The sequence below is a fragment of the Hypanus sabinus genome, chromosome 3, assembly GCF_030144855.1.
Source record: "Hypanus sabinus isolate sHypSab1 chromosome 3, sHypSab1.hap1, whole genome shotgun sequence".
NCBI classification, from domain to species: Eukaryota; Metazoa; Chordata; class Chondrichthyes; order Myliobatiformes; family Dasyatidae; genus Hypanus; species Hypanus sabinus.
The window spans coordinates 156,764,313-156,787,476 of record NC_082708.1 but is presented as its reverse complement, the minus strand read 5'-3'; the positions used below and the strand labels follow the sequence as shown (position 1 = coordinate 156,787,476).

Below are 23,164 nucleotides of genomic sequence, written 5' to 3'. Positions count from 1 at the left end.
TTCCAGCATCTGCAGAATCTCTAACTGCTTTGCCACCAAACCATACCAACAGCTATAGCAGCATAGCCACAAAGGGCCAAATCGCCTTACTAGTGTTTGTATAAATACTGTACTATGTGTACAATGTACTAATGTGTGCATGTGAGGTTACCATACCTCAATGAATTATTAGCACATGCTCCAAAGTTTCACTATTGCTTTCTCGTACAACACAGTTCTTAAGTTCAAATCAATTGCAAATAAGACTTTTAGTTTCAAAGTCTCCATGTAGTAAATGTTTTCAAGCAATTTCAATTAACACGTGAAGGGAAATCTTTTGATCCCATAAAATACTGAAAGCTCTCAGATTCTAAACATCCCATCATAGATTAATTAATGCCTTCGATACTTTAGAGCATCTTATTAACCAGCTGGCTTACATCAAAACCTGCTTCTATGGCCAAAGCCCACACTAGAAAGCGAGAGCAAGAGGGGAATTCCTTGGGACTAGCTATTGTAAACTACCTTCTTTATTTGTTACACTAATGGTTGTAGGGATATAAGCATCTAATCACAGTTGTTCCCAGCATGCAGCTTCACTCTCAGGTCAGCATGTGAGAGAGATTCTGGGGTACATTTAGCACCATCAACCAAAGGTGATTTTCAAAGCTTTTCTTTTGTTCCAGCTTATTTGCATGTTAACAAATTGAACAAAATTGCACTATAGATAATCAATAACTCATCTACCTCATAACCTCTCATCAAGCCACACACATTGGTAGTCTGACTACCATTCAAAGAATGCCTGCTCCAAAACCAAGCAGCTTTATCTTAATGTACTGGATGCAATTTTCTCCTGTTCTCCAGCATCCATCAGCACATCTCCAGTCAAGGCACCATTACCTCTGTTCTTTCCTAAGGCTAATAACTAGGGCAACAAAATTCCCTTCCCAACAAATCAGCACAAAGGCTATCTGTATGGACACTGCTCAGCATATCGCAGAAGAATTGAGTCTCTTCTCATTGACTTTAGTATACTTCTTTTTGCCTTAGTAAATCAGCCAACATAATCAGACTCCATCCACCCAAGATCCTTCTCTCTTTTCCTCCTCCCATTCGGCAGTAGATACAAAAGCCTGAAAATACATACATATTAAGCTTAAGGACTGCTTCTATCCCACTGTAATAAGACTATTGATCAGACTCCTCAGCTGAACCCTCGACCACACAATCTACCTTGCTATGGTTTTGCACCCTATTGTCTACTTGCACTGCACTTCCTCCATAAGAGTAGCAGTTTATTCTGCAGTAGTTGTTTTCCCTTGTACTGCCCCAATGTAATGATGTGATGAATTGATCTGTATGGATGACATGCATAACCAAAATTTCCTCTGTATTTCAGTACATGTGACAATAATCACTGAATTACCAATTCCATGTTTATACAGAGACATGAAGTGCACTGCAGGGAAGGAACTATATTACTGTTTGTTTCCTTTCTAAAATGCATTCAACTAATTAATGTTTACCTACCTACCTTCAAGGTCAACAAGCAGTGGGCCACAGGAAATTTACGGTGCTCTGGGGAAAGGTGAGGTGCGTATAATCTCTCCTCATAAGGTAACTCGAACACAATTTGGGAGTTGCAGTCTTTTTTGCTTTGGAAGTAAATGATATATTAATTTGCCTTTCTTCAGGAATTAAGATATAGTCTTCTACAAGTAGTTTGCCAGCGTAGCAGAAATTTGGAAACTTGTTCTCTTTCATGACACTAATATTCCAAGTGTTGAAGCATTGTGGAGCCAATTGCGAACAGATGCTTAAAAATATTTTCACAACAACAGCTAGCTTACACATTGTTGGGTGCACTCTTGTCTCCAAGTCAACAGGTACCACTCCATAGAAGAGCACACATCCTTCTGCCTGGGCTCTCTAGCATAGAACTGCAGGAGTGCTGCACTGTTGGAGTTGCAGCTATTGGATATGGTGCTGAACCGAGGCCCAGCCTCCCTCTTTAGATTGACATAAAAGAGCCAATGATACTATGCAAAAAGCACCGAATTGATCTCCAATGTTAGTTGTCCACAATTTCAACGCTGATGATTGTGCTTGTGCATCTCATCTGATGTGTGTTTGGAAATGACAATTATTGAACAGCATAGATGCTCACAGTGGGGATAAGGTCTGCATAATGCCTATCTTACAAGTTGCTGTGAGCAAGTTGAACCAAAGTGTGCCAACAGTTCAGTTTTGTGCTGTGTTCCAGATGCTGGGAAGCAAGCCCACTATAAGCAGTGCTGGCTTTAACACAGATGTCATACTTCCCCATGATAACTGGCCACAGAGCAGCTGCTTAGGGTGTATGGAGTCCTCACTGCGTATAACACGCCTGATCCAACGAAGTTGTGCTTTCAGGATCATGGCTTCAATACAGGTCAGTCTACACCCTATTAAAGACTTCCAGGTTTGTGACACAGTCATACCAGCAGATACCCATAATGGATCACAGACTGTGCTTGTGGAAGCACTCCAGCAGTTTGAGTTGCCTTTTGTATACGGTCTGCGTTTCACGATGCAAACAACAGTCTCGTACAAATTTTCTCGATATTGTGCTGGCTTAGCACATGTGATCACAGGAGGTCTAGCCTTGATTTCTTTACCCAAGGAAACATCACTGGAGATGACACTACCAAGGTATTTAAATTCCTTTACTCCCCTCAAATTTGTGCCTTTGATGATGATAGAAGGCAGCATGGCAGCGGATCCAGGAGCAGGCAGGAAGTATTTCAGCCTCCAGTGCTCTGATGAATATTAACCACTCAATCTCAGTTGAAAACAATTAGCTGGTCATTAACACAGCGCTGTTCATGAGTGCTATCTGAAAACTTGTTGTCACATTTTCCACATTACAGCAGCGTACCTCAAAAGGATTTCATTGACTTTAAAACCCTTTAGGATGCCCTTAAAATGATTCACATGGTACAAAATGCAAAATGATCTTTATAGTTTTATTGTTGATGAGCACTTAATGCAAGGCTCGGAAATGAATGCAACTTTGATTTAGAAAGTATGAAGCAAACATTCTTCTTAGACAGATAGGAAGTGACCTCTGATTTTCACACTTAAAATATTTATATTAGCATCACTGATCTTTGCTTGTTGTCTGGATGGAACTGTGGAGTAATTTTCAACTGTGCCATCTGATTAACTGAACTGCTCAATTACTTCCATACCACCCAACTCGAAGGAAAGTGGTGGTTGGGGAAAAGTGGTTAAGTAAAGACTTTAGTTATTCGCTCAAGGAATGCAGGTGTCACTGGTAAGAGCAACAAGTAATACCGATCCCTGACTGCCCCAGGGACGATACTGATATATTTTGAATCACATTAATTGTCAGTGTGAAAGGAGTCACTGGGAAGGGAGTACCATGTTTCAATCCTGCAGTGATGAAGGAATAGCTATACATTTCCATGGTACATGACTTGGGAACTTGCAGGTGGTGGCAGCACGGTGGACGGTTTCATCAATAGTGCTGTGTGGTCAAGAGAGAAGAGAGTTTCAGGTTCCTGGAAATGACCATCACCAACAGCCTACCCTGGTCTAACCACACAGATGCTGTAGCCAGAACCCAGTAACTCTATTCCTCAGGAGGCTAAAGAAACTTGGCATGGCTCCATTAATCCTTCCACCATTTATTGAAGCACCACAGAAAGCATCTTCACAAGCTTCAGGCTACCAATTGTACCATTACTGGGTGTTGGGCGTAGAATCATAGAATTATATAACACTACATCCCATCAGAAGGGAGGGTTACCTTACATTGGAAACTTCCCTGTTCATGCAGTTGAATTATAGACCACCCAGGGAATGTCAAATGCTGTTCCTCTAGTTTGTGTTTAGCTTCACCTTGGCAGTAGAGGAGGTTGATGACAGACAGGTCCTTGTGGGACTGATGGAGGAACTGACAACTTAAGGATTCATCTTCCAAGTGAAAAGGCCTTCTGAGGCATAAACAGATTGTACTTGTAGTATTGTGAGGAGTTTTGCACCCCTTATCTAAAACGGATGTTGTGTGTTTGGAGAGAGTCTGAGGGAGGTTCAGGAGAATGATTCCAGAAACCTGAGGAGTGTTTGAAAGATCTAGATAGAGTGGACTTGGTGAGGATGTTTTCTATAGTGGGGAAGACTAGGACCAGAGTCTCGGATTAGAGGGCACCCACTTAGACAAAGATGAGGAGGAATTTCATTAGCCATAGGGTGGTGAATCTGTAGAATTCATTGCCACAAATGGCTGTTGAGGCCAAGACATTGGGCATATTTAAAGTGGAGATTGACAGGTTTTTGATTTGTAAGGGAGAAGGTAGGAGAATGGGGTTGAGAGGGATGATAAATAAACCATGATGGAATGGCACAGTAGACTCAATGGCCTAATTCTACTCCTATTGTCTTACGTCTCATCCCATTTGGATGCATAATAGCTTGGTATGGCAACGGCTCTGCCCGTGATTGCAAGAGACTGCAGAGTTGTGGACACAGCTCAGCACATCACAGAAATCAACTTCCCCTCCACAGATTCCATTTACACTTCTCATTGTCAAGGAAAAGCAGCCAACATAATCAAATACAAGGAAATCTGCAGATGCTGGAAATTCAAGCAACACATACAAAATGCTGGTGGAACACAGCAGGCCAGGCAGCATCTGTAGGGAGAAGCGCTGTCGACGTTTCAGGCTGAGACCCTTTGTCAGAACAAAGATCTTTCCTTATAGATTATAGATTGTCATCCTTATAGATTAACAATCAGCTTTATTGTCACATGTACATGGAATCATATAGTGCCAACCCAATCTCAGACTGCTTCATCCAGTTCACTGATAATACAACAGCAGTTGGCCTCATCACCAACAACAATGAGTCAGCAGACAGAGACGGTGGACAGAATTGTCAAATGCTATGAGAACAACAACTGGAGTTTCAATGTGGACAAGACAAAGGAGATAGTTGTGGACTTCAGGAAGGCGCAGGTCAACTATTCTGCATTGCACATCAATATCTCTGCCATGGAGAGAGTGAACAGCATAAAGTTCCTTGGGTTGGACATAAAGGATACTAACCTGAACCTACAACACCTTCTCATCTATCAAGAAGGCACAACAGTCCACACTCTCTGAGGAGATTGAAGTGTGCAAAGCTCCTCGCCATTATTCTGTCAACTTTCTAAAAGAGAGTGTTCTGTCTGTCTGCATCATCGTGTGGTATGGAAGCTGCATGGCATTGGACCACAAGACCCTACAGAGGATAGTAAAAAAACTGTCGAGACTGTCACTGGAGTCTGCCTGTTCTCTATTTGTGGCATTGATTGCGAGCATTGTATCCAAGGGCTGAAAGCATTGTTGAAAGTCCCAACACCCATCCCACGAGCTCTTTGACTCAATACCATCAGAAAGGAGATACAGGAGTAGCTACACTAGGACTGCCAGACTCGGTTAACAGCTTCTTCGGCTATGAGACTAATGAATACCCTGCTACAACTGAGATCTCATCACTAGGACAGCAAGCTGTTTGCTGTTTACCTGTGCTAAACACTTCACATGTATTTTGAATTATATTTTCATATTTTATTTGTGGTAATATTTTCTTTTACGTGCAGTATGTGATATGTGTATTATGGGTGAACTGTGGTCCAGAGGAACATTGTTTCTTTTGGTTGTATGTTTGTACAGTCAGGTGACAATAAGCTTGAACTTGAAATGTGTCATTTGAATCAACAACAGGAACAGTCTGAGGATGTGGTGGGGGCAGCGCACAAGTGTAGCCAATTTTGATGGTATCAGAAATTATCTGGGAAGTGTGGATTAGGACAGGCTGTTTTTCTGGCAAAGGTGTATTTAGAAAGTGGGAGGTCATCAAAAATGAAATTTTGAGAGTACAAAGCTTGTATGTGTCAGAACAAAAGGTAAGGATAACAAGTGCAAGAAAGCATGCTTTTCAAGAGATATTGAGGTCCTGGTTAAGGCAAAAAAGGAGGTGCACAGCAGGTATAGGCAGACAGGAACAAATGAGGTGCATATGGAGTACAAGAAATGCAACACAACATACAAGAAGGAAACCAGGAAGGCATTAAGTTGCTTTACCAGACAAGGTGAAGGAGAATCTACAGATATGTTAAGAGCAAAGGGACTTCAAGGACCAAAATTGGTCCTCTGGAAGACCAGAATGGTAATCCATGTGTGGAACCAAAACAGATGGGGATATCCTAAGTGCATTCTTTACATCTGTATTTACTTGGGAGATGGATACAGAGTCTTTAGGAGGCAAAAAGGCTTCAACTTCATGGACCCTGTACAGATTGCAGAGGAGGAGGTGCTTGCTACCCTGAGGCATGTCAGGGTGGATAAATCCCCAGGGCCAGGCAAGGTGTTCCTTTTGACCCTATGGGATGCAAGTGCAGAAATTGCTGGGGCCCTAGCAGAGATACTTACGTCATCCTTAGTGGCAGGAGAGGTACCAGTGGATGGAAGGATAGCCAATGTTGTTCCACTGTTTAAAAACGGCTCTAAACAGAAATCAGGAAATTATAGGCCAGTGAGTCTGACATCAGCTGTGGGAAAGTTATTGGAAGGCATTCTAAGGGACCAGATACATCAATACTTGGACAGACACAGACTGATTAAGGATAGTCAGCATGGCTTTGTGTGTGGTAGCTCTTGACTAACCAATCTTATAGATAAATTTGAGGAAATTACCGGGAAAGTTGATGAAGGCAAAGCAGTGCATGTGGTCTACATGGACTTTAGTAAGGCATTTGACAAGGTCCCGCAAGGGAGGCTGGTCAAGAAGGTTTGGTTGTTCGGCATTCAGAATGAGGTAGTAAATTGGATTAAGCATTGGCTTGCTGGGAGAAGCCAGAGACTGGTAGCAAAGGGTTTTATCTCTGACTGGAAAGATTGAATAAGTGCAGAGAAAATTGACAAGGATGCTGCTGGGTCTGGAGGACCTGAGTTATAAGGAAAGATTGAAGAATAGGTTAAGACTGTATTTGTCAGAACATAAAGAGGGTGGGACTAAAACCGGAGGTCATTGGTTAAGGATGAAAGATGATTCGTTTAAGGGGAACATGAGGGGAAACTACTTCACTCAGAGGGTCGCAAGAATGTGGAATTTGCTGCCAGCACAAGTGATGCATGCAATTTCAATTTCAACATTTAGGAGAAGTTTGGATAGGTACATGGATAGTAGGGGAATGGATGGCTATGGCAGGGGTGCAGGTCAATGGAAATAGGCAGCCTGTTTATTATTTATTGTAATGTCTGCACTGTCTCATGCACTTTACACTGTCCTGTGTAGGTCTGTAGTCTAGAGTAGCTTTCTCTGTACTGTTTTTTTTTAAACATAGTTCAGTCTAGTTTTTGTACTGTGTCATGTAACACCATGGTCCTGAAAAATTTTGTCTCATTTTTACTATGTACTGTACCAGCAGTTATGGTTGAAATGACAATAAAAGTGATTTGACTTGACTTGAATTGTTTTGGTACAGACTAAATGGGCCGAAGGGCCTGTTTCTGTGCTGTACTTCTCCATGACTCAATATGCCTGTGATGTTGTTTCAATTGCACCTGTGCACCCATATAATTGTGCAATATGACAACAGTCTCAATTTTGACTTTATTGCATGAACTGCACATTCTCTGTAAGAATAACACTTTATTCTGCATCCTATTATTGTTTTCCTTCTGTTACCTCCATGAACCAATGTGATGAAATTATCTGTGTGGATGGCATGCAAAACCGGGTTTGTCACCATTCCTTGGTACGCATAAAAATAATAAACCAATTTACTGAGATGCCTGTCGACCTCCTTCCTGGTTCCAAAGACTGTGCAGTTGTGAGGAGCTGTGAAAGTAGGCTGGTTAAGTCACTGTTGTGAATACTAGAGATGGTGCATACTGCAGCCAATAGAACCAGTGGTGGAATAAATAAGCACTTAAGGTTGTGTATGAAGTACCAGTCTAGCGGGCTGCTTTGAACTGGATTGTGTTGAGCTTCTTGACTATTGTTGGAGCTGCACTCATCCAGGCACGTGGAAAGTATTTCATGATGCCTCTGTTTGTGCCTTGACTGAATGGTTGTCTTCCAAATTACCTTCCCTCCCAGCACCCTCCCCCATCCCTGGAATACTCAGAATATTATTCATCCCTTATAAAGAGTGCTTAACTTAAAGGTCCTTTGATTTCTCAAAGGACACAGTTCAGATCTGCGATTTTAATTAAGAATGACAGTCAGCTTAAATAGCCCCTTCAGACAAATGATAATCAGGCGGGAGATGTGCTTTGAAATGATTTCAGAGTAGTCTGAAATGGTTTCAATGTTCAGACAAAATGAAAAGCAATGAGAAACTAATTGGAGTATGTACAGGTAATCTTTCGCAACTCCCTTGTGCAAACAGTTGTACACATTCTCATAAACGTGATTTATAATTTCCCTCTGGAAAATCACCACACCAGCTGTTCACAGCAGAATCTCTTTTGATGTTACCATGAGTGAAATCAATTCGTCAAGTGCTCTAGTGCATATTCTGCATGTTACACAACAAGTATAATTAGACCATATGAAGACCAGCCTTAAGATATTGCACTTAGCAACTAATTTGTGAGTAATTTTGGACTTGGAATCCAACCATTTTTATAGACACCTTACTCTTATTTCAGCAGGAGATAAACTTCTTTTGAATCCTCAGCTTTGTACTGTCCTGCACTGTATAACAGTAGTAATGAAAAAGAATCCTTTTTGTGGGAAATCTATAACCAAGGGGTATCCTTTTAACATCTAAGTCATCAGTGAGAATTTACGAGAAGTTTCTCTGAGTCAATGCTGCCAGAAATGTGGAACTCTTACTCCCAAAAAAAAAACTGCTGAGGGGTGGGTTAAATAAAAAAGTCACAACTGTGATTGATGGGCTGTAGTGGAGAGAGAAACCTAACAACCTGACACCAGGTAACTTCTTTTATTAGGTGAGGGTATTAAGAGTTGCAAATCAAGACGGGTTAAAGGTACAGATTAGTCATTCTAATTACTGGCGGAATACTGGCGGAATACTGACGGAATAGTTTGCTCCCATTGCTGAGTTCCTGAGTTATTTCCTCTGAGAATTAGTATTTTGCCTTTTGCTGAGTAAGACTCACTAACCACAACTGTCCTTTAAGTTCCAAGGAGTCACTGGATCATATAGCACAAATAGGCTCTTCAGTCCAACTGTGTGTGTACGGGTGCTTGCATGTGCACATTGAAGCACATGCAACAAACTATTCACCAACATTGTCAAAGCCCACGTAGACTAGAAAAGATGACCATGTCTGTACCCCATACACTGGATTCATCTCTAGCAACCAAATGTCTTTCACTTCTAGCTAATCTCAGTGTTGCGCTAGTGAGGCATGCTGAGATATTTATTAGGTTAAAGGCATGTCGTTAAATCAATAGTTTGTGATTCTTGATGGAATTCTGCTGTTTATTACTAAATAGTTCTATTCTTATTCTTGTTATTGCAGATTTCAAACTTCAGAAGGTGTGAGCCAAATTGGGAGAGAATCAAATATTTCATTTTTCCTTGGTATAGGAATGGGTCGATCTCAGTTCCTTGGAGTCCGTCTGACCTGCAGACTGTTTCTGTTTTTCATTTGTGGGAACACAGGAATTTAGTAACAAGAAGAAACCATTCGGCCGATTAAACATATCCCAATGTTCAGTGCGGTATGGATGATCTAACTACAAACACTGTGTACAAACTCACCAAAAAGACAATCACAACTTTTAAATGAACCATTATTCCAATTCCAGTGAAACTTCGCAGAAATTAGTTTCAAATTTCTAACTCTGTCCACAGGTTGAAGTTTTTCACAACTCCACCCCCAGAAAGTCTGATTCCAATTTTGAGACTCTGTCCCCTCAAACAAAGGAAATGGCTTCTCCCCCTCCACACTTTCAGTTACCATCAATATCCTGAAAATATCCAACATAAGGAAGTTCCAACATCTGCAGATTATTTTTTTTTTTCGTTTCACTCTAATCTCCTCCATGGCTGCATTCCCAGAACGTGCATTGCGTCTGCTAACGTGTGGATCTCATCAGTTACATGAGGCACTTCAAAATACAATAAAGACCAACTCCACAAGAATCTAAACAGCATTTAGACCCGGACCAGCACTGACAAGGATTTGAGAACAAGATAGTGACACACAACTTGAGAGCCACAAACAGCAGCAGAGAATGTAAAAACAAATCATGGGGGTGAAATGTAACCAACTAATCCATATGGGATTATGTTGCCATGGTAATGATGGTAAAACTGCTCGCATTTGCCACTGTTACTCTGTGAAACTGTCAATGAAATTTAAACATCTTCATGCACGTGTAATCTAGCATGGAAATTGTGGACTTCCTGTCAGCCAGTTGTCAGTGCGCCTAGATAGAATTCACTGCGTGCAGACTTCTCTATTACAATTAAGCTGAAGTAAAACGAAGTTATATACTTCTACTAACAAATCCCACTGCAAAAAAAGGTGACGGTGTTACACTTTGTTACAGGAGGTCCAAGTAAGCTTATAATAGTACTAAGTAAGCCACAATCAGTGCTAAGCAAACTTTTTTGCATAAAAAGCCATAATCTGCACACACCTTGTAATTTTCTAGAAAGTAAACAATACTAAAATAAATTACTATATAATGATTATTTTCAACATAAATAAATTCTGATCTTTAGCAACTGGCATATTCTTTAAAACATTAATTTAAAATTGCTTCCCTCTTTCCAAAGGGTGAAAATTCTTTTAATATGATTGCCCGTTTAGACAGTTTGATAACCTTACACGTATGGCTGCCAAAGGTTCTTTGAGCTGAGCTAAATGAAAGGGCAGGGCTCGTCAAAGTTCTCGGTATCAAGAAAGCACACAACTGCTTCTACTTCCTCAGAAGACCAACAGAACCTAACACAACCCTGCTGACCCTCACCATTTCTTCAAGATGCTGCACAGAAATCATCCTATCCACATGCATCACAACTTGGGATGGCAGCTGTTCTACCCATGACTGCTAGAAACTACAGAGAGTTATGGACCCAGTCTAGCCCATCATAAAAAAACAGCTTTCCTTCCCTTCACTCTGTCAACACTCCCTACTGCCTCAGGAAATCAGCCAACATGACCAAAGACCCTTCCCTCTCTGGTCATTTTCTCTTCTTCCCCCTTCCATTGGGAAGAAAACTTGTAAACAAGCAATACCAGGCTCATTAAGTTTCTATCACACTATTATAAGACTCTTGAACTATTGATCTTCTCAGTCAACTTTGTCATGGTCCTTGGTCCTTGCTCCTTATTGTCTACTTGCACTAGACTGTCTCTGTAAGGTAACATTATACCCACTCATCATCAACAACTCTGCAGTTAGCACCATTTCAACATTCCGGTTCCTGGGCATCGTTAATTGGCAGGACTTCATATGGAAGAACCATATCTCCTTCATTAACAATAAGACTCAGCAGTAGATACATTTTGGAGCAAATTCGATGGACTGAATGGCCTGATTCTTCTATATCTTCTGGTTTATGTCTACTTCTGGCAGTTGGTGATTACCATCTGGTTTGTTGTAGCATCCTCTCACAGTATACAATAACTATAGTGAGCTGTCAAGACGGCAGAAAGACTCTTTGGTTGCAGTCTATCACTACTGCAGGGCTCGTTTCTCACAAAGAAGCAGGCAGGAAAGATCATTGTGGATACCACCCACCCTGCACACTGCCTTTTCTAAAAGCTCCCTTCTGGAAAGTGCTAAATGGCTATTAAAACAAAACCTTCATGCCATTTTAAAAGTTTCTTCCCCCAGGTGGTTAATCTAATTAATCATTCTAGTTAGTCCCCCCCCCCCCATTGAAATGAATTGTAAACACCTTAAACCACTTTTTATAATGCTGTTCACATTGTAAATACATGCTGGTATTTATGTATTTATGCACATTTTATTCCATGTTCATAGTTTAACTTCTAACTTATTTTTAATATCATTCTTTATTAGAACATAGAACATAGAAATCTTCAGCACATTACAGGCCCTTCGGCCCACATTGTTGTGCCGACCATGTAACCCACTCTAAAGACTGCCTAGAATTTCCCTAGCACATAGCCCTCCATTTTTCTAAGCTCCATGTACCTATCTAAAAGGCTCTTAAAGGACACCTATTGTATCCACTTCCACCACCACCACCACCAAAGCAGTGCATTCCACGAACCCACCACACACTGCGTGAGAAACTTACCCTTGACATTCCCATTTCCAAGCAACTTAAAATATGCCTCCTTGTGTTAGCCATTTCAGCCCTGGGAAAAAGCCTCTGGCTATCCACACGATTAAAGCCTCTCATCATCTTATACACCTTTATCAAGTCTCCTCTCATCCTCCGTCGCTCTAAGGAGAAAAGGCCATGTTCACTCAACCTATTCTCGTAAGGTACGCCCTCCAATCCAGGCAACATCCTTGTAAATCTCCTCTGCACTCTCTCTATAGAATCCACATCCTTCCTGCAGTGAGGTGACCAGAAATGAACACAGTACTCCAAGTGGGGTCTGACTAAAGTCTTATGCAACTGTAACATTACCTCGTGGTTCTTGAACTCAATCCCACAACTGATGAATGCCAACACACCATACACCTTCTTAACAACACTGCCAACCTGCGCAACAGCTTTGAGTGTCCTATGGGCATGGACCCCATTTGCCCCTTCCTAGCAATCTTGTAATTTACTTGAGCTCTAACAGAAACTAGATTCTTGAACCTTTCATAAGCTTTTCTTTTGTTTTTAACTTTTCTTTTGTTCTTAACTAGATTTTCCACATCCTTTGTGCACCATGATTCCTTAACCCTATCATCCTTTCCCCACTTCAGTGGAACATACCTATGCAGAACTCCATGCATATGTTCCCTGTACATTTGCCACATTTCTGCTGTGCATTTTCCTGAGAACATCTGCTCCTAACTTATGATCCCAAGCCCCTGCCTAATAGCATCATATTTCCCCCTACCCCAATTAAATGATTTCCCCAAATTGTCTGTTCCCATCCCTCTCGAGTGCTATGGTGAAGGAGATAGTGTTATGGTCACAACCTCCAAAATGCTCTCCCACCAAAAGATCAGACACTTGACCAGGTTCTTTTCCCAATACCAAATCAAGTACAGCCTCTCCTCTAAGTTGGCTGACCTACATAGTGTGTCCGAAAACCTTCCTGAACAAATCTAACAAACTCCTCCCCCCCCCCCCATCTAAACCCCTTGCACTAAGTAGAAGCCAGTCAATATGAGGGAAGTTAAAATCTCCCATCACAACAACCCGATCATAATTGTTCATTCTTCATAATTGTTGAATGCTGTTTTTCTTTGGTTGCATGCTGCGCTCAAACACCACAGCAAATATCTGATACATATCAATACATATGGCGAACAAAGTTGATCCTTGTATTCTGCATTCTGTTATTGCTTTTCCCTTGTACTACCTCAATTCACTAGTGTGATGAAATGTCTCTATGGATAGCATGCTAAACAAAATTTTCCACTGTACCTTAGTATACTATCTCAGCCATGGATGATCTCAAGTCTGCTGCGAAAGGAGGAGGATTGGGCATGGGGCTAGTAACCTCATCACATAACAAAACCAGTGCTTCAGAAATGCCAACACAAGCCCCACAGAACTCACCCCTGCAGATGGGCTACTGTAATGTCTTGTACATTTCCTGGTCTATGGTTCCTCTTTAACCTGTTTTGTAGTTCCTTGGGACACCTGCAATTGCCCTTCCACCACTGACACCTCCTGGGGACTGCTTAAAAACAAGGCTACTCCCACTCTTTCTCTCCCATTCTGCAGCCAGCACTGCCACACCACACATCACCTTTATCCCCCTTTACCTTAACTTTATTTTAATATAATCAACTGTTTGTAATTCCTGTTGCCACCAGACTCCTTATGTTACTTCTTGAGAGCCAAGGTTGTAACACATGGGGACAATTTGAAAGACTGGTCCCAGGATAGAGAACTCTGGTGAGCTGCTGTCAGTGGCCAATGCCACAGCAGGGGTGATGGGCTAAGAAGAAGAAAAAGAACCTTGGCCTAAGAATAAATCCAATTACCAATAATTCATTATGAAAAGGATGCCAAAAGGCCTTCTGCATCAATGGGGTTGTGCTGTTGCTTTGCCACAGCTGCTGTTGGACGTTGTATAACATCACAAGAGTCTAGGTTGCCCCTTTTGAAAATCAAACCAGAGAGTTTCAGTTGTTCCAGTACCTTACCTTATTTTTTCCCCCACTGGTTCTAATTTGGTTGGCAATATCTAATAAATACTGTTCAGAATCAGGCAACCTTAGGTTGTTAAATGGTTCTTCATTCACATTACCTCTCATATCTTGGGGTGGAAGCGTAGGGTGCAGATCTCGATTGCAGAAATCTCGATCGGTGCAACATTCGATGGCTCGCCGCTGGGATGACTTGGGAGTGTCCTTAACAGCAAAAGAGGGAGAGAGAATTAAAAAGGTTAAACTGGTGGGAACTTCTCTTGCAAATATTTATTCTTCTTCCATCCCCTTCCACCTGTTTGGGTCAGTCATTCTTTCCATTTCGTAAGATCTCAACTCAGACATATTTTTAAAATAGAGGAAGGGGTAAGTTTTCCAACAGAGAGGATATGGGAGAGGTAAGCAATGAAAAACCATTGGAGAGTCATGTCAGGAAACAAATACTGTTCATTTCCCTCCATAGATGCTGCCTGAGCAGACAAGTTCCTCTAGTATTTTGCACAATTTGCTAAAGATTTCCAGCATCTGCAGTCACTTGTGTCACACGCACACACCACCAGTTAATCAATGAAAAAAAAGAATACCTTGTTGATCTTAAAGGTATACAAGATCATACGGGTCACAGTTAGAGTGAATGCACTTAGTCTTTTTCCCAAGAGTTGTCAAATCAAGAACTAGAAGGTATAGGCAAGGTGAGAAGACAGCGACTTAAACTTTTTTTTTTACACACACAGAGGGTGGAAAGAGCTACCAGAGGAAATGGCTTAAGCAGGTACAAGAATACATTTTCAAAGATCATTGGATGGATATATGGATGAAATTTAGAATGTTAAGGGCCAAAGGTGGACAAATAGGACGAGCTTCAATGGGCACCTTAGTCAGCATGGACCTGAAGGACCCGTCTCTGTGTTGTGTTACTCGATGATCTCATTTCTACCAATTTCTCATTTACAGGCAATAAAGCTCAGCATTTATTTAGTACCTTATCATAATCTCTGTGTGTTCAAAATACTTAAAGTGAATAAATGGACTTGAAGCTTGATACAATATAGGACATAGCAGCCCACTTGACAGCTCCCCATCCACAACCATTCACCCATCCACAGCAGCAACAGCTTGTACCACTGCAAGATGCACTACAGCAACTCACCAAAACCCCTTAGCACCTTTCAAATCCACAAAGTCTAACAGTTAGAAAGACAAGGGCAGAACAACCCTCCAAGCTCAAAACTATCCTGCCCTGGAATTATATTACAGCTCCTTCAACATTTTGGGTCAAAGTCCTGGAACTCCCTAATAGCTCTGGGAAGTCCACACATCAAAAACTGAGTGGTTCAATAAGACAGCTCATCACCACTTTCTCAAGGACAACTAGGAATGGACAATTAATTACTGGCTTTTCCTGTGCAGTCCACATCCCTTGAATGAACATAAAAAATCTTCTTTGAAAATACACAAAGCTCAGATAAATATTAAATAATATGAGCAAATTAGCAAATTAACAAATAAGAAACCTATATTACCCTCACACACACTGTCTCTTCATCATTTTTAATTCTAATGGCCCCAAATTTTACTACTCGGCGTTCATGTAGATGAAGCTGTTGGCACATAGTGAAGGTTATTAGTTCCCTGTTTAACCTCCTGATGGAAGTTGTCATTCTGGCATTTAGAAAGGGAAAAGTTCAGACAAATCTTTAATATGAGTATTTTTAAAAACAAATTTTCATCATCTTGATTGAATAATTTGATCAATGAATTAACTCAACAAAGTGGACAGAAATTACATTAATTGATCCTGAGGGGCAAAATCTAACTGACCTTAGATACCTGTGTAAAGCTTATTAGCATTTAAATTTGAAAAGAACTAAATGTAGTCTATACCTGGAGCACAGAGCATTACCATGTAAATTTAATTATACACATGGCTTATACTGATTTATATTATCATACCCCTGTGAATTGGTGCAGACAAGACAATGAAGCATAAGTTTTCATCTTATCCACTGCATATCCCTAACTGTGAAGTTGATGAGAGCTGTTCTGTCCTAGAGTTTTCTAGATTACTTGAACATTGAGTCATTTTGAGAGCAGACCAGGAGTGGAAAGCAGAGTTCCTTCCCTAAAGGGGATTTGGTCAACTAGTTTAGTAATGACTGTTGTTCCAGATGTATATGATAAAATGAATTCAGATTCAAGCTTCAAGCTGATTTACTTACAGAGGTGAAGTTATTTCAGGATAGCGCACAGATAAAGGAAAACAGTTATGTACAAGTGCATATTACAACAGTACAAATTACTGGTGAGACACACTTGGAGTATTGTGTGCATTTCTGATCACCCAACACACGAGGAAGGATACAATTAAATTGGAAAGGGTGCTGAAAACATTCATGAAGATGTTAGCAGGGTTTGAGTTTTAAGGAGGTCAGATGGGATTTTATTTTCTCTAGTGCACAAAGATGAGTACAGACCCAACAGGAATTTACAAAATTATGAGTGGCACAGATAACATGAATGGTCACAGTCTTTTTCTCCAGGCTTAGGGTTAAGGTGAAAGGGGAAAAATTTAAAAGAGACAGGAGGAGCAACCTCAGGTACATGGAACAAGTTGTCAAAAGAAGTGATGGACATGGGTAAAATTACACTGCTTAAAATACATTTGGACAGGTACATAGATAGAAAGATAGGCCGAACACAGGCAAATTGTTTAGCTCTGGCAGGCAACCTTACCAGCATGGACAAGTTGGGCCAAAGGGCCTGTTTCTATACTGTATAACTCCATAACACTCACTAACTGCTGGCTATTAACGCTATTAGGTCTAGGCTCGTAGTAACAGTGGTGTCTCTGGACTGAGTACCTCCTCTCTGACTCAGCAGGTTTAACTCCTAGACCAGAGGTGTGAACAGAAAAACAAGTAGGATGATAGCCCTGAGGTAGTTTTGCACTCAGTGAGTTGCTAACTTTTGGATATGAGCAACGTCTGGGCACGGTCCTCGAGGGGCAGACTGCTCCTGTCCATTAATTATTCCTTGACAAAATCTGGCCGATGTCACATTCCTGACAAGGATTTTATTGTGAACAAATCAGTTTTCAGATCTCAACGTGCAAAGCATCAATTGTCCCTTTGCCTCCTGACTCACTGAGTTCCTCTAGCAGTTTTTTTCCCTCCAGATCCCCAGCATCTGCAGTCTTTTATGTTTCCTTACTACACTGAAGTTGTAAACTACTTACCAACTATTCTGGGAAGTTGTGGATTACACTATATAAATGCAACTGTCACTTTACTCATTTACTGCTCACTGCATCGCACTCCACAGTGGGACGGCTGTGGGCCTGCAGATCAACACAGCAACCAGGCTGGCAGGGAAAATGAACACAGTTGCAAGAGTCTACAAAAGACTGCACCAGGGAAAGACTGGCAACGTGCAGAAGTGCCAAGTCTCATTTCAAGCTGGACCTCTTATTAATTGGTCTTCAAAAATGTCTACGTGTCCTGGATAATAAAGAAGGGGGCTAGACAGTCAGCATCAATAAATACCTCTCCTAACAATTTTGACCTCTCGGGTGGTCTGTGTTGTTTAACAAGTCTGCCACAACAAGTGAGGAATTATGCGTTGCTCAATCTGCAGGGAACCTGCACTCCGCAATGCTGGCACAGCACAGTCATTACACATGCACACAATTACGGTTCCAAAACCTGGAGCTGAAATCCTTCCTGTTCACTCTTGTGATTTATGCACCAGCAGATCTGTGTGAAATCTGGTTCCAATATGCAAGGATCAGATTGATTACACCTGCTCATGTGAAATTGAGGTTTTACAGCATTGTGTGCCACTGGCTTACACTGTGCAGGCTCCGCACTACTGCTCACCCTCAAGATTAACCATTCCAAACTGTTGTGGACCCTGGACACTGGAGAGTCACTGGCTTCTCAGTCCATGGGAAGGCAGACAATGCAACCCTCAGGGCTAAGTGTGCCCTGAAGATTCATCTGCAGGATTGGTCTGGTTTCAGATCATTTCTCCAGATTTACTGTATGCCCTTATAGTTAACCCCTGATACTCCAGAGTAGGCATAGAGTGAAGCTGAAGAGATACAAGTGAACGTTAACAGGGGAAACTGGTTGCCAGTAGGGGATAAAATTATACAGTCACAGAGTCACACAGCATGGAAACAGGCCCTTTGGTCCAACTCATCCACGCTGGCTTAGATGTCCAACCAAATTTGTCCCACTTGTCTGCATTTAGAAATATAGAAAACCTACAGCACAACACAGGCCCTTCGACCCACAAAACCATGCCGAACATGTCCTTACCTTAGAAAATACGTAGGGTTACCCATAGCCTATTTTTCTGAGCTCCATGTACCTATCCATGAATCTCTTAAAAGACCCTATCGTATCCACCTCCACCACCATCACAGGCAGCCTATTCCACGCACTCACCACTCTCTGCATAAAAAACTTGCCCCTGACATCTCCTCTGTACCTACTTCCAAGCACCTTAAAACTGTGCCCTCTTGTGCTAGCCATTTCAGCCCTGGGAAAAAGCCTCTGGCTATCCACAAGATCAATGCCTTTCATCATCTTTTACACCTCTATCAGGACACCTCTCATCCTCCGTCGCTCCAAGGAGAAAAGACCAAGTTCACTCAACCTATTCTCATAAGGCATGCTCCCCAATCCAGGCAACATACTTGCAAATCTCCACTGCACCCTTTCTATGGTTTCCACATCCTTCCTGATCAGAACTGAGCACAATACTCCAAGTGGTGTCTGACCAGAGTCCTATATAGCTGCAACATTACCTCTCGGCTCCTAAACTCAATCCCACGATTGATGAAGGCCAATGCACTATACGCCTTCTTAACCACAGAGTCAACCTGCACAGCAGCTTTCAGTGTCCTATGGACTCGGAGTCCAAGATCCTTCTGATCCTCCACACTGCCAAGAGTCTTACCATTAATACTATATATTCCCATCATATTTGACCTAACAAAATGAACCAGCTCACACTTATCTGGGTTGAACTCCATCTACCACTTCTCAGCCCAGTTTTGCATCCTATCAATGTCCCACTGTAACTTCTGACAGCCCTCCATACTAACCACAACACCTCCAACCTTTGTGTCATATGGCCCCCATGCCTCTAAATCTTTCCTACCTATGTATCTGTCTAAGTATCTTTTATACATTGTTATTGTACTTGCATCAACATCCTTCTCTGGCAGCTCATTGTATGGACAAACCACCCTCTATGTGAAAAATGTTGCCCTTCAGTTTCTTGCTAAATCTCTTCCCTTTCACTTTAAACCTCAATACACCTCTGTACGGTTACCCTCATTCTCCTATGCTTCAATGAATAAAGTCCTAGCCTGTTTAACCTCATTCTATAACTTAGTCTCTTGAGTACTGACAACTTTGTTTCAACACGGGAAAAGATCATCCAGAAGTTTTCTTTTCCTTAATGGCAATTGAATTATCTTGATATTTTCCCCATCCTGTCACAAGAAATCACTTGGCTGAAGAATGGTTTGGGAGAGACTAAGAGATGTCTAGCAGTCTGCTCTAGTGATACTCCATTGCCAAGTTAGACTAGTAGTCCATTAACATTGTGTATCCACAGAGAATTAATAATGATTGCGTACTGATTGTGTATGATCAGCCATGATCACAGTGAATGGTGGTGCTGTCTAGAAGGGTCGAATGGCCTACTCCTGCACCTACTGACTATTGTCTATGATGTATTTGATTCTGTCCCTCATGTGCCAGAGCTGCCTTCTGCTACATAATTAACTAAAGCAAAGGATTCTTGTCAATGTAAAATTTGCCATGGTACTATTACTAAAACAGAAAATCAGTTCTCCCAATATCCTTGCCAAAATTAATTCCTCAGCCAACATGACCCACTGAAAAATTACCTGGCCATATCAGCCTGCTGTTCTTGGGATCTTGATGTGTGCACATTGATTTGGATTCTTTGAGATACAGGACGATAGCAGACTCCTCCAGCCCAACGAGCGCAAGCCATCCAATTGCACCTATGGGCCAATTAACCTTCTAACCTTTTATGTCTATGAAATGTGGGAGGAAACCAGAGCACCCATGGGTAGCCCACATGGTCATGAAGAGAACGTAAAAAACTCCTTACAGGCAGCAACAGGAATTGAACTCAGGTCAGTGGCACTGCAAAGCATTATGCTGACCACTATGCTACTGTGCTACCAACCCCCCCCCCCCCACAAACAAAAACAAACAAATTGCTGGAGGAATACAAGAGGTTCATTCAAGAGTCGAACAACAGTGGGGTAGAAGCTATGTATCTCCCATGTCATAGTGTCATGGTATCAGGAAAGCCCAGATGAAGCTGGCTGCATGATAAAGCCATTTTCACTGAGCCTTCTAGAACCACAGGATGTGAACACTTATACTTTTCCACATCCCTCTGCACAACAGCTTGCTGATGTCTTTCACCACTTAAATTATAATCTGAACCTCTATTTTCCTTCCAAAATATATGAACTTACATTTACCCACATTGCACCCCCTCTGCCAGAATCTTAGTCACTCACTTAAACTATCTGTGTTCCCATGGCTTCACTGCCCTTCATATTCTTAGAGGTGGACGTGCTGCCCCAGTGGCTTGGACGAGCATTTTGTAGTTGGTACACAATATGTTTATTGAGTGCTGGTAGCAGAGGCAAGAAGTTTTTCAGGTTACAGATCAAGTGAACTTTATCCTGGATCAAGCTTCTTGGGTTTTAGCAGAAACCCATCACTTGTGCCAAGCAGATGGAGGAAAAGCACTGGTGTGTTGGGAGATGAGTCACTTTCCATGGGATATCCAGCCTCTGATCTGCACTTACAGCCACAATATTTCTCTGGATGGTCTAGCTTTCCAGCTAATGGTCATTCCCAGGATGTTGATGGAGGAGCAGTAAATGGAATAAATCTAGACTAATCAATCCATCCAGATGAAGACTCTCAACCTATGATATTGATTGTCCATTTCCATGGACAGATGCTGTTTAACCCACTGAGTTCCTTCACACCTTGTTTGTTTCCTAATCTTTATAATGATTACTGGAAGGTGTTAGAGCATCCTTGATTAATACTCCTTGAGATCCTTGGGAGCAATGTCAATCATAAAGTGTCTCTCTGTGAAAGAAGAATATCAATATTTGCTTTAGCAATCTCCTCCTATGACCATGTAGCGGAAAACTCAGTAGGAAAGGCTTCAAGAGAACCCATTTAGCAAGGCTACTCACCCGACACTGGAAGTCTGAACCCTCCTTGCCCAGACACCCAGAGGTGATGACATGGCCGCCTGAATCACCCTCCTCCATGATGGTGAAACAGTAACCATCTGTTCTGAAGACACAAAAACATAATTACAATGAGCTGCCTGCAGACAACAAAATGTTCTCTATTTAACCCAAGAAGATGTTCTTCGAGGTTATCAAGATTATAGATGGCATGCACTTGGCCACTCCAGAGAGGAAACGGGACAATCAGTGGCTATCCAGTTCTAGGTGCCTCAGCAAGGGGAAATACCTCTGCTTTCACCCTGTCTCCCCGAGTGGTTAGAGTGATATCAATTAATTTCTCTTATTAACCTTCTGCCAGTTGGTAGCAATGTTCTTGTGCACTTTGGACTCTAGAAAGGACAAAGACACATTTAAGCTTTTAATAGAGAAGAGACCTTCCAGTTATGAAAATGCAGTTTTTAAGCAGGAGTCCTGAACCTATAGACCAGTGGGTCTCAACCTTTTTCTGCTTGTGGTCCACTTGTGACTTCCAGTTACCTCTGCATCCCCCACCTTACATAGTCTCCATTAGTTGCTGACGTTTTTTTTGTCAGTTGTACTAATTATTCTGATATAGAGTCAGCATGCTGCCTGGATTAGACGGTATATGCATATAAGGAGAGACTAGACAGATGTGGGCTTTGTCCTCTGGAGTGTTGGAGACAAATAGAAGTTTATAAGATTATGAGAGGCACGTCAGAGTAGACAGCCAGTATCTTTCTCTCTCTGTTGAAATGTCTAATACTACAGGGCATGCATTGAGGGTGAGAGGAAGCAAGTTCAAAGGAGATATACAGGACAAGCTTTTATAACACAGAATGGTGTGTGGAATGAGTGGCAGTGGAGGCAAATATAATAGAGGTACTTAAAACATTAACAAATGTGTAAAGAATGGAGGGAGTGAGTAGGAAGAAAGGATTACTTCAATTAGATATTTAGTTGCTAGTTTAACTAGTTCAGGAGAACATCATAGGCTCAAGGGCCTTTTCAAGTTCTGTACTTTTCTCTATTTACTGTAACAGCCACTATTCACGGTTCTGGTCACCACACTACAGCAATGATCTGGCAACAATAAAATGTTTCTGATTTTTATTTCAACATACTTGCAGGTGTTGTTGACAGACTCTTCTGGGCAATGGTGGTGACAATGGCACCACAGATCCCTCTGAGGAGGTGTCGATACCGTGCTGTCGCCGTATCCCCCCTTGTTTTCCACGCTTAGCTTCCCTGTACTTCGTAGAAGCATGTTGTCAAGGCAGTTACCTGAGAAAAGAGATGAGTCATTTAGCTGGTGAAAGAATGTGGGGAAACGTAACTACCACCTCAGAAACTAGGAAAGGACTCAAGGATGTAATACAACTGGCAATACATTAACATTAAAGCCAAACATCAACTTAAGTTTTACTGTAGGACCAGGAACCCAGACAGATGCCTCGGTGAACCACAGCTGAACTATCAACAGTGCTGTTGCTAAGGTGAAATGCAAAACTGAGCATGCCATCATCATTCCTAGATATTACTGAAGTGGAACAACATTATTCC

General features: G+C 41.7%; 1 protein-coding gene across 5 annotated transcripts in view; it reads right to left on the bottom strand.

The window, feature by feature from the left end:
* Positions 1-23,164, bottom strand: part of bmpr1ba (bone morphogenetic protein receptor, type IBa) — a 372,535-nt gene that overhangs the window by 53,303 nt on the left and 296,068 nt on the right. For all 5 annotated transcript variants that reach the window (XM_059965428.1, XM_059965431.1, XM_059965429.1 and 2 more), the window contains 3 exons: positions 22,726-22,885; positions 21,584-21,686; positions 14,415-14,517 (listed from right to left, as the gene is read on the bottom strand). In XM_059965428.1, coding sequence (XP_059821411.1) covers positions 14,415-14,517; positions 21,584-21,686; positions 22,726-22,885 — 366 coding nt within the window. The remainder of the gene's footprint in view (positions 1-14,414; positions 14,518-21,583; positions 21,687-22,725; positions 22,886-23,164) is intronic.